At 43.7% G+C, this 17,041-nt stretch overlaps 1 protein-coding gene across 1 annotated transcript in view; it reads left to right on the top strand.

The window, feature by feature from the left end:
* clpb (ClpB family mitochondrial disaggregase) overlaps positions 1–17,041 on the top strand; it is a 34,035-nt gene that overhangs the window by 10,128 nt on the left and 6,866 nt on the right. The window contains 6 exon segments of the mRNA XM_079676614.1: positions 1,563–1,618; positions 1,621–1,665; positions 3,105–3,233; positions 7,704–7,801; positions 9,097–9,211; positions 15,191–15,268. Coding sequence (XP_079532740.1) covers positions 1,563–1,618; positions 1,621–1,665; positions 3,105–3,233; positions 7,704–7,801; positions 9,097–9,211; positions 15,191–15,268 — 521 coding nt within the window.

Raw genomic sequence — 17,041 nt, 5'->3', positions numbered from 1 at the left:
ACTTAACTGCTTCTGTTATTGTCAATTGTTTGATGTTATTAATACATTTTACATAAAAATATCCAGATGTATTTTTCTTTTAGAACCATTACTTTATAATACAATTGCTCTAATTTCACACCTCACCTTTAAATTGACTGTGTAATATCAGAGTTGATGCACCAAGCCTCTCCATAATTCCTGAGGTCATATCTCTTGTCAATACTCATCTTTTAACAGCAGAGCTTCTACTAAACGAGAGCTGTATCTGGTTTCTTGCTCAAGTGTAGTTGCTCTAAAAAAGAGGTCCATCTCATCCTCCTATGAATAATCATTTTGCTCCATTTAACCCTCTCAGGCCTCCTGCCATAACCATTTATCTGAAAATGATCCATCACATCCCTCCCAGGCTGCATTACACAGTCACAGGTTAATGGCAGCCAGCAGCGAACTGGCAGGGTTCATGTTCGGCCCATCGCCCCCGCTCCCGCTCTCATTGGGCGCAGACTAGCGGACTAGTTTTTTGTGTGTATTCTGTGTCTCAATGTCAAAGCCATTGCACACGTTCATGGTGGTAAATGTAGAGCGTGTGTGTGTGTGTGTGTGGGAGTGTGCTCTGTAGGCGGAGAGACGGTACCTGGAATGTCCGTTGGGTCACAGTGAGTGGTGTTGCCGAGGTTCTCGTGTTTGTTCTATAAGGCGGTACGCTCCAATGAAGTGCTACATAAAAACACACAGCTCCCCCCGATAAGGCGCCGGAAACAGGCCCGACCCTTGCCCCCTTCAATGTACACATATGTACATGTTACAAAGCAGACGACTAGAAGTGAATGAGGGGAGCGGCCATTGGGGTGTATCCACCATAACGGGACGGAGTAGAAATGGAAGTCAATGAGGTGGAAGAGTCGCGGTCAATTGAGGAATTATTTGCATCTGCGTGTTTCTTTTCGAGCTGTGAGTGTGTGAGAAACTTCGCTAAAAAGTCGAGGTTATGTTTGGTGACTTTGGTGAAACAAGTCTCCTACAAGTCCTCATTCCAGTCTGCATTCTACTTCCTGTTACCTAAGCTAAGAAAAAGTCAGATTTGAACAGAGTTGGGGAATTATAGAATACACACTGTGAGATGATTACACTAAGGTAGCTATCCCTTTCATATGTTTGGTTGTATGAGGCCACTGAGGGCACTACTGTAAATGAGAAAGTTGTTTTACGACAATATTGGATTTACAATATTTTTGCATAAATGTGATGAATAACTTTCATTTGTTTTTAATTCACTAGAGTCACCCAAAAACGGGAGACCCTCTGATACTTCATCTATAAACTGTTTTCTTAATAGGATTCCCAGAACATGTGCTATATAAATTGTAGATAAAACAGTATAAATGTACATATTTTGGGATAGAAGCATCTATCCATATTGCCGTCCCAGAGACCTGATTACATCTTTGCTGTAAAGGCAGGGTCATTACTGAGGAAGGGCTTGGTCTATGTTCATGTGTGCAGAGATATATGACACACGATGTAGGCAGGATAAGTACTCGGTTTAAATGTGTGTCTTTGTCTTTTGTTGTGTGTTTTAGTGTGGTGAAGGTTCTGCTCGCAGCCGGTGCCGACCCAAACGCAGGAGATGATTTCAACAAGTTTACGACACCTCGAGGGAGAAAGGCATCCACTCACTGGAAGGTAAAAAAAACACACACATTTCACCTCTGCGCATCCATCACGTGTGTGTGTGGTTGCTATATTACAGATATGAATCCCAAAGTGTTGAACTAGATATTATGAGACATTATAATTTGCATACACATTTGCATATATGTACATGCTTCATTTCTTCTGTATTATTTATTTGATATGTTCTGTGACAAGTAGCTGTGTGTTTTATTTGTTTTTCCTCCACACACAGGGCGATAGCACACACACACTATACCCCCCCCCCCCCCCCCCAGTCTGTGTTGGGTTTCTGCAGACATATTTATATGGGATATGTATATTGCAGACATTTATATGGCTGTCAGGTTTGGGTCCACGTGGGGCCGGCGTAGCGTGGGGAAGCGTTTCCCAGACGCAGGCTGATGGATGGGCTAGGGGGGCCTGTGCGACGCTTTATTGGGTTAGCTATGATTATCCCGCCCTGTCTCTCTCTCTCTCTCACACACACACACACATGCAGAGACACTGCAGAGAGAGACCGTCGTGGAGATGGAGAAAAGGAGTGGGATGGATGGAGGAAGGGAAAGACTGATGAAGGAAGGAAAAAAGAAAGGAGGGAAGGCAGGGGAAAGAGGGTGAGGGAAGATGGTAGGGAGCAGCTGGAGACGAGCTTGAAGATGGAGGGGAAGGAGGAAGATGTGGCTGTTAGAAGGGTTGATAGAGGGAGGGAGGGATTGAAGGAAATGGGTGGCATGAAGAGGAAGGGAGAGGCGAGGAAGTCAGGAAATGGATGAGACAAAGTTATTGGGATAGAAGGGAGGAAGAGGGTGCGAGTGATGAAAGGAATTGATGAGGAAGAAGGCGGAAAAAATAAGAATGGATGATGGAGTAGTGGCACGAGATGAGTGCTCTTATGAAAAAGAGAAGTAAGGAGAGAATGATAGACTATCTCTATTATTTGTAAGGAGCGCAGCAAACGAGACCCTAAAACACAACTCACATTATTCCTATCATGTCGGACAGCTGAGCTTAAATCTGTGAAAATGAACAACTCCTCCAAAGCTGGAAACAGGAAAGACAATTGTGTGTGCTGCGGTGTTATCACTGACACACTTTCTGGAGCATCACCAATCACCATTGACTGTGAATGGATTAAAGAAGGTTATTGCACATTTAAGGGCTAAAACATTTCCAGTTAAGGTTGTTAGTAAATTCATCATACTAATGTCTCCAGCTCCACAAAGTTTCCTGGTTGCATCTCATATGGGAGTTGTGCCTATTCTATTTCCATCTTTGAGATTCAAATGCATTTTTTTAACCCAACTCAACGTGCTTGAAATGTAGTTCAAAGCAAACCTACAGATGTTCCTAGCAGGCTTTTTGTGTGTCTTTGAATCTGTCAAGCAGTGTCTTTTCTTCGTATATTTCTTGCGTCTCCTTTATGTATCGTTCTCTGTCTGTCTCCACAGTTCTGGTGTCCAGAGAGGATGAGTTCAGCAGCAGGCTCAGCAGCAGGGCGGGTTTCCGTGGCTGCACAGCGCTTCACTACGCCACGCTGACAGATGACCCCCGCACCGTCCGCATGCTGCTGGAGTCTGGTACGTGAAACCTTACCGACCCATCACTCACCCAACTTTAGAGTCAATGGATGACCTCTGTGGGTTTGGATATATCTTAGGAACACATCATCTGCAGTTTCACCTCATGTTGGTATGAAGTGCTTCTCTAATATTGAACAAAACCAAAATAGTGAAAATCTATTGCCGAGTTATAAAACTGTTCTTGACTATGTCTCTGATTCATGTTACTCATTCAGTTTGATTCCTGTATTTTATCTAGTGTGCAAACATTTAAAACATGCATCTGTCCAGCACCTAGTATATATTGCCTAGATGTGTGTGCTTTTGTATAAAAACTATTTTCTTTCCCGTCCTCAGTCCTCATTAAGGCCTCTTGGTTTTCATATGGTTTTATTTAGATGTTGGCCTTTACACTGGTTTGTGTCTTCTTAACCGCTTTTAAGGGATAACATTGTTCCTGTATTTTGAATCAATGTCCAAGAATTACTTATTTTTCGGGGCAATTTATTAATTGAAGGAAACAAATGACTAATTCAAGGGCACCTGTTTTATCACGACACATGCCATACTCCTTACCTTGATCTTTTCTATACAAAGTAAATGGTTTTCATCTGCCTTAAGAGCTGTAGGCAGTATCGTCTCCTTCAGCTTTAAAAAGCGTTCCATGTATCATCATCTTAACGCTTCCACCCCCGAGTAATATAAACAGTATTACAAAGCTCATTTGAAATTGATCACTCGTTCATACCCCTCTCCATTCACCCCCCATTACACTCGCACCTGTCGTTGACTCAGCTCCACACACACACACACACCACACACACACACACACACACACACACACACACACACACACACACACACACACACACACACACACACACACACACACACACACACACAACACACACACACACACACACACACACACACACACACACACACACACTGTTACACCCTCAGGGCAGAGTATCCCCCTCAGTTTCCAGGCGAGCAGCTCTTAAACAAGCCAGGGCCTAGTTGAACTGTGACCTGCGCTCAGAACATGCCCTTGGGGTAACTCCACAATCACAGGATGTGTGTGTGTGTGTGTGTGTCTTTGTGAGTGTGTATATGTCTTCAGTGTGCTCGTGCACTCAAGTGTCCATCTTATTTATTAAAATATTCATGTATGCTTTTATCCTTTTGATATGTTTTTGAATCATAAATTGGGATGCATTTGTAGTTTTAGGTTGTTAGGCTGATATCTTTTTAATCTAAAAGCATTTTTCAATTTTTTTTGATCAAACATCCCAACCACCATTACTACGCAGACAAACACACACACACACACACACACACACACACACACACACACACACACACACCACACACACACAAACACACACACACACAGTATTAATGTCTTGTTTATGTTTATGATGGATGGTGCATCCAAAGGCTCTGTCTGCCCGTCTCACCCCTGCGTCAGTAAGCACTCCGTACGCTTAAACAAATCACTTCGCCTAATTCGATCAAATGTTCTGCAGACGCATTTTTGAATAAAAAGGTAAGAAATTTCACAAAGCAGAAGCATTTGTTTTAAGCCAATCTGATTAAAGACAGGGCGGGCTTTTGTTCGCCAGGCTGGGTTTTTGCCTGTTTGGCGCCACCATCACGGGGAATAACAATCATGACATCACCAACGCATCGCTGTCCATGTGTGATTCTGTGTGATTGGGTGCATAATAATAGACTTTAATACAAGTTTTTAATGTATTGGACTATTCTTGACAAAACTGAATTTGTATGGTCTTTTATCTTAAATTCACTCCTCTTTGAGGCCCCCTATCAATCTTGTTAAACATCATAACAAAAAATCGTATAAACTGCCATAGCTTCAGGACATTATGTGGATTACGGTGTGTCTCATTGTGGCTTCATGTATGTGCAAAATGTGTGTGTCTGTATGGAGTGGTGTGTATCCTTTATCTTGTTATTTCCCTTGTGCTTGCATGCGACCATGTTACTCCACCAGCCCTGGGTTTGCTCTTTTGGCCTTAGCCGGCCCTCGACTCACATCTCCATCCATCACAGTCTCCAGGTCGCCCCTCGGGCCCCTCCTCGCCCCACAGTCCCTCGCCCTACCTGCCGAGGGTCTCTAGACTCTCTGCAGGCCCCGCATCAGGCCCGTGGCCACAGGCACTCAGTAATGGACGGCTCTGTAGGTGGTAGGAGGCCAGAGGAGACACACAGGCTCACAGACACACACAATACCGATATAAAGACACACACACACACACACACACACACACACACACACACACACACACACACACACACACACACACACACACACACACACACACACACACACACACACACACACACACACACACACACACACACACACACACACACACACACACACACACACACACACACACAAAGACCAGCAGGGGCTCTCTCCCACCAGCTGCAGTGAAAGAGAGGGAGGAGGAAATAGGAAAGAGGAGGGGACTCCTAATAGGCATAACTAAAGCACTCCTAATGAAGGGATCCTGTGTATGCAAGGGTGTGTGTGTGTGTGTGTGTGTGTGTGTGTGTGTGTGTGTGTGTGTGTGTGTGTGTGTGTGTGTGTGTGTGTGTGTGTGTGTGTGTGTGTGTGTGTGTGTGTGTGTGTGTGTGTGTGTGTGTGTGTGTGTGTGTGTGTGTGTGTGTGTGTGTGTGTGTGTGTGTGTGTGTGTGTGTGTGTGTGTGTGTGTGTGTGTGTGTGTGTGTGTTCAGCTGGTGTGTGTGTCCGTTTGTGTGAGTGTCATTAGTGTTGATCCTGTTATAAAGTGCCATGGCCCAGAGGGGTGGCCTGATATTAAAGCCCTAAATGATGCTATTTATTATGTCCAGTGAGTGTGTGTGTGTGTGTATTTTATTGCTTTCCTCCCTCTTGTTTTTGTTAGGGGGTGGGGGGCTAGTGGTGTATTGTTTGCGGGATCGATAGCTTTGTGAGCAGGTAACAAATTTTAGGCGTTTATCGATAATCATCACAGTGATTATCTTTGCGGTCGGTGCTCAGAACAACTGGCATCTGCAATGATCACATACACTGTTACAGTTTACCTAAAGGTAGCTGTGGAGCCCCAGGTGGCTCATCTGATTCTCAATGCACCATATAACAATCATTTCGTTTTTGGATGGGTCAGACTTCTGGACCAATTACAGGAAGTTATGGCCCGCTATTGTCAGAACAAGAAGAGAAAAAAAGAAAGAAACAAAATGAGCCGCAGGAGCACATAGCAACCGGGGGATACCAAATGTTAAATTGACTTTCGGTCTGGCAACTTCACAAAATGCTCACAAAAATCACACTCTTTCCAATATCCAACAATGCCTACAAACCAGTCAACTGCAACCACAACAAGCCAAATCAAATGTATACCATATAAGCCAAACTGGATCCACAGTAGGTGTTATTCTAAAGACTCACACTAGTTGAGTTTCTTTGAGTGTGACTTTTAAAAAACATTGATAGCTGATGCTATTTTGGTTGCTACCAGAAAAGTGTTAAAGTCACAGGATTGCAGATGGGTAGGTGTGGGCTGTCAATAATCTACTGTAGACCTCCAATACACATTTGTAATATATTACAGTTTGTTACAAAAATACTGCTTTCTTAAGGATTTTCGTTTCATTGTTATTGCATAGCTGATGCGATGGAAACAGTCACGTGTGTGTGTGTGTGTGTGTGTGTGTGTGTGTGTGTGTGTGTGTGTGTGTGTGTGTGTGTGTGTGTGTGTGTGTGTGTGTGTGTGTGTGTGTGTGTGTGTGTGTGTGTGTGTGTGTGTGTGTGTGTGTGTGTGTGTGTGTGTGTGTGTGTGTGTGTGTGTGTGTGTGTGTGTGTGTGTGTGTGTGTGTGTGTGTGTGTGTGTGTTGGGAGTGGTGGCGGCACAGGTCAGGGCAGAAGGCACTGCTAACCACACTTCACACGTGCCCCTGTGACATGGTTCTTCCTCTGTTATACTTCGACGCTTTAAAGATCCATTTAACACCATTTTGCACCGTTTGACCCCTCCTGCTGTGTAAAGCGTGTGAGTCAATGGCCCCCCACCTGCAACAACCTGCAGTGTGTATAGATTATATAATAACCCAGGGTGGAGGTGTGCGGATGTCGGGGTCAAAGTGTGTGTTAAAGGCACGCGTTGCAGATATGAAGCCCCCTGCAGTGTCATTGCATCGCCCTCCTGCTTCACTGCATAAATCTGTCTCACTGACCCCTGAACCCATGTGACCTCTCACCCCTAACCTCACTCTCTCCATCGACGTTTTGACCCTCCTGCTGAGGAGATGTGTATAGTCTTATAGTAGTAACGGCAAAAAGTAAGTCCGTTATTCTTTTCTTTTTTCTTTAAACGAGGCCCTTCTGTTAGTTTGAACCTTTTTGATGAGTAGATATGAATAATTTGATTATTTGTTCTCATTTATGACCTGTGGGTGTTGTTTGCTTGCATACAGGTGCCAACCCCCTGCAGACCAATGGTTTGGGACACACAGCGCGGGCCTATGCCAAGGATGGAGAAGTGAGCACAGTACTGACGGAGTTTGAGGGGAAGGTATGACACACTCGTACGCACACAAACTCTTCATTTTGTTCTTCCGTACAATCTGTGCAGAAAGCAATTAAAACAACATTAGTTTCCATGCACACCAATGTTTTGATACTGTACTTGTTTCCTGTCCCTGAATGACTCATCACTATTCACCCAGAAGACATCTGGGTCATTTACTTGCACACAGATGCACACTCCTCAGGAGGTCTGTGTCACTGCGCTGACTGAGTGGCAGGTGCTATTGAGGATCACATTTGTGAAAGCTGGTAAAGGTTAACTGAGGTTAAAAACATAGACTAAGCGGTGAAGTGAGATTATAAATCAACTCTATATAAGTACTGATACATAACCTGGAATTCGACGCACATACAAGCTGCATTTGTAATATATCTTCTAGTGTCTAAATTTGTCTCCAAAATAGTTATTGATCTCAAAATATCTGGTCATAAATATATTAATAAAATAACCTGAGATGGATGGAGATCTGATTGCACATATTATCGCAGTAACATCCTCAATGCTTTACCAATACACTTGAGAAAACTGTTAAAAAAAAAAGCTCTAAATTGCGATTGAAATGTAATTGAGTGTGATCTTCAGGCTTAAGGTTTAAACTAAGCTGCTTTAGAATCAGCTGACTGCAGGGACTCCTCTCAGCTCAGCTCTTAGTATTTTACAGGTGTATCGCAGCAGAGGTGGGGTCAGCTGTTTTTCTTAAATAAAACTGGAGTTGCCCGAAGTTATCTAGCAGCGTGACAGCAGGCCAGAGCTAAGCAAGATGGAGCGAGAGAATAAACAGCCTGCCTCCACTGCAGGGTGCAAACCTGGAGTCTGAGGACACAAAGAGGAGAGGATGAATGAGTCAGGAGGCTTCAAGACAGATACTGAGGGGGGAGTTTACGGGAAAGTAAAGGGAAGATCTGAGCAGAGCAGGAGAGGCAGAAAGAGATCAAATCAGCAGAAAAGAGGGCATTTGTTTGAGAGAAACGAAGGCACTGTGATTAGGAAAAGGGAGAAACGGCTTAACCGTTGCATTAAGAAGGGTTTCTAAATGAGATGTCTTCAGTGATAGCTTTGCAGCATTCAGATGTTCTTGTTTATGCGTCCTTTGCAGTGGAAATTGTAGTGGCAAAAAGGACAAGATGGTGATGAACAGAGTGAAGAAGGACATCCTCCAAAACACTTGAATGTCCTCGTGTTTTTTCCCTTTAGTGAATCTCCTTACATGTCCCCCTTTCCTTTTCTTCATCGAGTCTCTCATCTGTTTTCTCAATGTCCGTCTTCTTGTCTCCGTGCAGTTCCAGGAGGTGCAGGCTCGGCGCGAGGCGGCGGAGAGGCGGAGGTTCCCCCTGGAGAGGAGACTGAAGGAGTACATCATCGGACAGGAGGGGGCCATCAATACTGTGGCCTCAGGTAAACACACACACACACACACACACACACACACACACACACACACACACACACACACACACACACACACACACACACACACACACACACACAACTCAAAGTACACAGCCGCGCTTCCACGCCTTTTTGTTTTCCTTTCTTACTTTTCTGTCTCCCATGTTACTGTTTTGCACTCCCCTCGTTTTCCTCCCTCTCCCTTCCTTCCCACAGTAGGCGGGCTCAGACAGACCGGCGGAGGCTGTAATTGGTTAATTGTGATGAATGAGCTGTCTGTCAGGCATACACAGGTGCTGTGTGCATGTGTGTGTGTGTTTGTGCGTGTGACAGCTGAGGAGGCCAGGCTTGGAGCCGCCAGTTAACACGATTACAGAGAGAGGAGACATACTACAGACCCCCTCCTCTTCTCTTCTCTCCCTCTTTCTGCCCCCACTCTCCTCAGTTTCTCCCTCCATCTCTCTCTCATTACCCCCTAGATCTTCATCACACCCACTATTCCTCCTTCACCTTTCCGTCCTTTTCCTACTTCCACTTTCCGTCATCGTTCGCCCATGCTGTGCCCTCCATTTCCCTTCCTCAAAACGCACAGGGATGGAGAGGCGGAAGGCAATGAGATGGAGACAGGAAGTGGAAAGCAGATAGATAAAAAGATAGATGATGGGAGGAGGTAGCAGAGATGTGCCGAGAAGCACAAAGCATCGATGGAGAGAGCGAGTGTAATGCATAGAGAAGAGGAGGGAGGATGAGTTAGAGCACAATAACCCAGCAGACAGTAAAGAGCTGATATTACACCAGGCATCCACGGAGGCCATGTATTGATCCGTGTGTGTGTGTGTGTGTGTGTGTGTGTGTGTGTGTGTGTGTGTGTGTGTGTGTGTGTGTGTGTGTGTGTGTGTGTGTGTGTGTGTGTGTGTGTGTGTGTGTGTGTGTGTGTGTGTGTGTGTGTGTGTGTGTGTGTGTGTGTGTGTGTGTGTGTGTGTGTGTGTGTGTGTGTGTGTGTGTGTGTGTGTGTGTGTGTGTGTGTGTGTGTGTGTGTGAGAGAGAGAAGAAAGGGCTCTGCAGCAAAGAATGAGGCTGTGCGTTATTTTTATGATCCTGGACAGATTTGTGAAAATAATCAACTCACTCCCAAAGCTACAAGCGGATATTATAATCTCTAATATTATTCCGTGCGAGCAAATACTGCAGAGTTTATAACCAACAGGAGAACAACTTGGATTTTATCTTCCAAACATAAAAAAAATGTGTATACATAACTACAATTATTAACATCCAAACTAAAGCTTCTGAAAATACAAACTGCTATTTGAGCAATAGTTACGTTCTTGGAAGAGGGAATCGGGGGAATTCTAGTCTTTGGCAAGGTGATGAATGATTGTTGTTATGGTGGCAAATTGTCTTGAAAGCCATAGAAGACGTCGCCGCAGTGATAAAGGAACAGCTTATTGATCTCTGGGAAGTATTACAGTGAATATATCTCTCTCACACACACACACACACACACACACACACACACACACACACACACACACACACACACACACACACACACACACACACACACACACACACACACACACACACACACATTGAACGCAAGGAGAGGGATGCCTTAAAGAGGCCAGAAGCAGATGGAGAATTAATCTACAAATAATTTGTACATGTTGTGTTATGTGCTATTTTGTCAGTTTATCAAAGATGAGCCGAGCAGGAATGAGTCAGAGAGAGGAAGTAGAGATTTAGAGATGAGGAGATGGACCAGGATGAGCGGAAGGGATATACTGAGACAACAAATGAGAAAGAGATGCACAGATAACGAGAGCTGCACAGGACCAGAGTCAATGAAGAAGCAACCTATACATTACAACAATGTGTTTTATTATAAATATTGAATGATAAGAGTGATACAATTAGTGAAAAGCTGCTCTTATGCCACCCATCATTCTGTAAAAGCAACACAAAAAAGATACCAATGAGAGGTTTTGAAATTGCAAATATTAAGTTAATAATTATGTGATTTAGTTAAAAAGAAATAAAAAAATCACGTATAATGGAAAAAACTATTAATTGTTAAAAGTTGTTGATGCTTTGATTTATGATGAACTATCGACCATGACTTATACACTAATTGTTTTTATATCTAAATGTATCCATTTAGCAAACCACGTTGGGAAGATTATTTTTTTTTTCATATCTGGCATTTGGTGTGTTGTCATGGCTCCAAAACTGCTGTTTCCTCCTGAACTCCTCATGACGAACAGCTGGCCTGAAGCAAGATACACACACACACACACACACACACACACACACACACACACACACACACACACACACACACACACACACACACACACACACACACACACACACACACACACACACACACACACACACACACACAGGAAGGAGGTTAGATTGATCCAGGTTTAGCTCTCAGGGCTAAGAGTTATTGAGGAGAATCATCCCTCTGTAATCATGTTAGAGCCAACCAGACCTGCCCAACACACTGTGTGTGTGTGTGTGTGTGTGTGTGTGTGTGTGTGTGTGTGTGTGTGTGTGTGTGTGTGTGTGTGTGTGTGTGTGTGTGTGTGTGTGTGTGTGTGTGTGTGTGTGTGTGTGTGTGTGTGTGTGTGTGTGTGTGTGTGTGTGTGTGTGTGTGTGTGTGTGTGTGTGTGTGTGTGTGTGTGTGTGTGTGTGTGTGTGTGTGTTTGAGAGAGAGAGAGAGAGAGAGAGCGAGCGAGCGAGAGCGCAAGCTTTCATTTGTTTTTGTGTCTCCTTCCTTTCCTTGTTGTTGTCGTGAGGGTCCTCTGAGAAATGTCAATGTGCCCTTCTGTCAAAGTCGGTCTCAATCAGCTAAAATACACACACACACACACACACACACACACACACACACACACACACACACACACACACACACACACACACACACACAGAAGGTTACGCTGTCATTCACACAGTCATTGATAAAGCAGACGGAGCTTTGGAGCCCCTCTTGTCACTATTCATCTCTGTGTCCATCTCTGACACACCATTTTGCTTCTCTGTCTCCTTAACTCCATCACTTCTCTCTCTTTCCTCTCTTTATCTCCTACATCCTTACTCCTCTCTCCTCTCCTTATCTTCGCTCCTCATGCTGCTCCCCTCTCTCCCATCGTCTTTCTACCTCCCGCTCCTTCTCCCCTCGTGCCAAGAATCTGCTCTTAATGATTATCAGCAATTAAAAGCTACTTTAACACTCACAACTGGTGTCTGTCGTGAAGTATTTTAGCTTCACTGCATCACACACGGCCTCTTGGATTTCAAAATGTGAGCAGGAAAGTTCTCATCATCTTGGAGAAGATGCTCTTTGACAGGACATAATACTGTGGCTGATGAAGTGTCATTCAAGTTGTGGTTCCTCTGTTCTCTTTAGCGACTTGGCCACAGCGTTCTCCTGCCACTTATGTTCTGGCTGCACTCGATAACTTGCCAAGAAATCGACACCTCTCAGATGCAATATTCTAGCTTGTTATCTTCAACTGAGATGCTAACTGTAAGATATTTATGTTGAGAACAGATGCCATGGCAACAACTTAGGAAGAATGCATGATGGGTGTGTGAAGAATTGTCAAAGGGCAGACAAATAAGGACAAATGTTGAATAATTTTACCAGGCCGTTAAAGGTCCCATGTCATGGCCATTTCCACTGATCATAATTCCATTGTTGAGGTCTACTAGAATAGATTTATACTGTGCAATTTTCCAAACTCACATTGGTTTCTCATACAGCATCTCTGTAAACTACGTCTATTCACTGAATTTCACTCTCTGCCTTTAACGGCTCGTTGTAGCTCCAGGTAGCTCCAGGTAGCTCCAGGTAGCTCCAGTAGCTCCAGGTAGCTCCAGTAGCTCCAGTAGCTCCAGTAGCTCCAGCCCCCACCCTCCCTGTGAGCACAGTGTGCTCTGATTGGTCGGGACGTTGTGAATCGCGCTAAGCTCCGTGGAGGTGTTGTTTCCTTGTTTAGCGATACACAGCGAAACACAGCCAAACTCATCCTGAGCACACACAAAGTCACAGCCGAAGTAAAAACAATAAGTGTGTCTTGATATTGAGTAAGAAAAAGGTTGATAAACGCTGTGAGGATGGGTCTGCAGAGAGAATTTCGCCGCAATCCCAACTGTCTGTTATCAGCCTTCAGCCAGGGAGGAGAGATCAGCAGAGCTGCTTGCACTGAGTGTGTGTGTGAGGAAGTCCGTGGATTGGTCAATTTGGACCAATCAGCGGGGGCTTAACGTAACGGCTCCGCGGACGCAACGTAACGGCTCCACGGATTGATCCATTTGGTTCCGGGTACGGTTGACATCATGCGTACCCGGAAGAATCAAATGGACAATGGCGTATCACAACGAGGCATTTTGGGGAGGTATTTTCTGTGTTAGAGTTTTACTCGCTTCAGGGTGTACTTTGAGGGTTTGTGACTCTGCACACCGTTTACATGCAGAAAAACCTTCATAACACAGAAGGGGACGGGTAATAACCAGAAAAGCATGACATGGGACCTTTAAAGCTCCACCAGCGTTTTTGGGTTAAGACTTGAATAAGATTGTGTTGTCACTTGTTAGATTCAAACAGGTCAGGATTCGAGATGAAAAGACTTGTAGGACCTTTTTTTAAATGCTAACATTTATAACCAGAGGTAAAACTGTTATATTAAAAACCATACTATATTTGTTCTGTACTTTTAGATCATTTGGCTTTTTTAATAAACATAGGTTTGATGGATAGGGCTTGGGGTTCATGTACAGCATTGATATCGTTTCGATATTTGTTTTAAATATTATACATTTCTAAAGCTGCACAAAGTTTTCACTATGGAGGGGCTTTAAAGACTAGAAAAGCGCTACGAACGCAGTCCATTTACCGTTTGAACTCCATTTGATGTACCTTGAGCCTTTTGAGTTGTTTTCCACCCAAATACGACAAGAAGTTCAAGTGAAATATATTGGTACACGAAATATAAAAGGTTCTCTGGACTATAAGAATAATCACTGACCACCATCAAGTGCTAAATAAAGTAAACACCAGCTCTGCAGCAGCAGTTGTACTCAGAGGTGGATTCACAGATCATACTGTGGACATTTGAACTTACCCAGTGGCACAATCAGGACACATCCAACACTATTTTGTATCCCTGCTCATCAGTTTGGGGGTTAAAGCGCCCTGAACAGATGGAGAGTCTTTTTCAAGGCAAACACAGTCAGACATCCATACCTATAAGCAATTTAGAGTTTCCAACGATGTGTGTTTGGACTGTGCGAGGCCTCAGCCTGCCAGAGGACTCAAACCTTGAGCCTTTTAGCTCAATGCCACCAATAAACTACGGACCTGCTATCATCCAAACCCTGCCCGTATACGGCTCTGCTTTTGGCCCGGACCTCTCAACAGCTTCAGGTTTGGATGAGTTTTCTGCTAGTGTCTGCTTCTCCGTGGAGAGGCTGAAACAACGGGCCAAATGCACTCTTTACTCGCCTCGGATCCACCTCATCATCTGGTCTTTGCATGTGTGTGAGTGTGGTTGCTGGGGTGATGGCAGGGTTGGGTAGGCACTCCTCTTTAAGCAAGCGTGTGTGCCTGTGTGTGTGTGAGGCTGCGATCCATGCTAAACTGATTTCACCATGGCCGCGCCAGGGAGGCTAACACAATTACTGCTGGCTAATGGCCCCACTGACTGAGGGGGGAAGAGAGGCAGCGTGGGTAGCTTTCTGGAGGTCTCTCATCTTGCTCTCCTGCTCTGTTTTCTCTCTTCTGTCTCCCTTTTTCTGTCTCTCGCTCAAATGTCTTGACCCTTTTCTCATCCCTGCTCTCTCACTCTTTTATCATAGTTTCTGGGATACCCGTCGCCCTCGGGTCAACTCGGTTCAGTCTGGAGAAACTCAGAATACTGAGTGCAAAGGCAAATAAATGAAATAATAGTGTTCTGCCTCTGTGTGTTTCTGCAGCCATCAGGAGGAAGGAGAATGGTTGGTACGACGAAGAGCATCCTCTCGTATTCCTCTTCCTCGGCTCATCAGGAATCGGTAAATCACTCTCATCTTTCACACCAAGCACTTCCTGTCTGTCGTTTTATCTCATGAAAAAAAAGCACTCTCTTGAAAGTAGCTGCCAAAATAAACAGAACACTCGAGCAAGTTGAGTTTCTGAAGTTTGTTGAATGCTCGCGGAGTGTATTTTCCTCCTGACAGACTACTGGTTTCAATAGAAACAGAATACACAAGACTACAAAAGCACACGTGGCACACGCACTGTGCAAGGTTAACACAAATTAGAGAAACTATCAAGCGTTCAGTGAAGGGGGTTGCTTTCGAAGAATCCTATTTACTCAGTGAAACAAAATAAGAATTTTAAGCAACATTTTTGACTGTTTATTACATATTCAAATGTAACGATAAATTGCAAATATCTTCATGTTTCGAAAAAGAAGGAATGAAGACAAACAACTAAAACAATACATTTTTCAAAGGTCGTTCCTTCTCGATCTACGTGCTGAACTATTCCTATAGTCAACACACTAAGAGCTTTTATTACATTCAACAGGCCATTTATGCGTTCAACAGTTCGGAGAGGAAAGTAATGACATCATGAATAAGTTAAATGTATTCTATTGTTAGACGTCATCTACATTAGCAGTTGGTAACAAAAGCCACTAAACACTGGCAGTGTCACCTGGTTTAGTCCCGCCCACACGTCTGTGATTGGCTCCCTTGTTTCTCAACCAATTTCCCTTAAGGGGTAATAAAGCTGATCATCAATCAATTTCCAACCGGAGACCATCTTGAATCACTGAAAAACATTGATGGGCAGCAATTCTGAGGTCATGAACCTGGCTCTATCTGGTGCTCAGTAAGCAGAGCTGCTGCTAATGTGCATATTACTACACACAATACACCCAATCTACAAATACTAATATATCTTAGCAGTGAAACGGAAGTCAATATAGTCCAAAGAAAAGCATTAAATAATGCAGTTGCTTGTGAATAATTGTTTACATGTGTGTATGATTTTGACTGATCAATGCATTTTCTGATTGACCAGTATTGGCTTATAAAATGCCATCCTTTTCTAATATTGAGTTTATTGCAGCCCATTGAGCTCTAGGTGTCATAAACAGCTGATTGCACTTTAAAACACTGCCAGACTCTTTTTCTGATGCGCAGAGAGAGAACACATCTCAGAGCAACTCTACAGCCGTTTCAATTAAAGAAATCCACTGGGATGGGGGGGATGAATTGAAACTGTCCAAACTCTGTGGTGACCTTTCTGCCACAACAGATTCACACCGCACTCCTCTGTCCATGCATCTGTTTCTCACACTGTCAGAAATAAGACAATGCCTCAAAAAGACTACAAAAATAAAAGAGAACCATTCATGGAGGGCTGTCCAAAATACCAGTGTTAGCTTTAAAGCTGTGTGTACTATGGAGTAGTGTAAAGGGCTAGGTATATGAAAGAAAATAAATATCACAATATAGATACTGCAGAGATATTGTGGGTTATAGAATAAAGGTTTTGATAAATTTGTATTATTAGTTTTGTGGATTTAATCGCTGAGTGGCTAAAGGCAAATAATAAAACTGCTAGAAAAGTCTGGTAAATTCATAAAATGACATAATTTTACTGTAATGCAGCCTTTCAAGACCAGAAAAAGACAACACTTATTTAATATAACTATATCAGAATCCTCACACCCTGTCTAATCTCATATCACAATATCAATATAGTGCCGAGTCCTACTTGTGTAGGAACACAAGTTTTGGATTAATTCTGTCATTAGATTTTCAGTAGTAAAAGAC

This window comes from Notothenia rossii (assembly GCF_949606895.1).
Source record: "Notothenia rossii genome assembly, chromosome: 4".
Taxonomy (NCBI): Eukaryota; Metazoa; Chordata; class Actinopteri; order Perciformes; family Nototheniidae; genus Notothenia; species Notothenia rossii.
The sequence above is the reverse complement of the archived record's forward strand: the minus strand, read 5'-3'. Positions and strand labels throughout refer to the sequence as shown.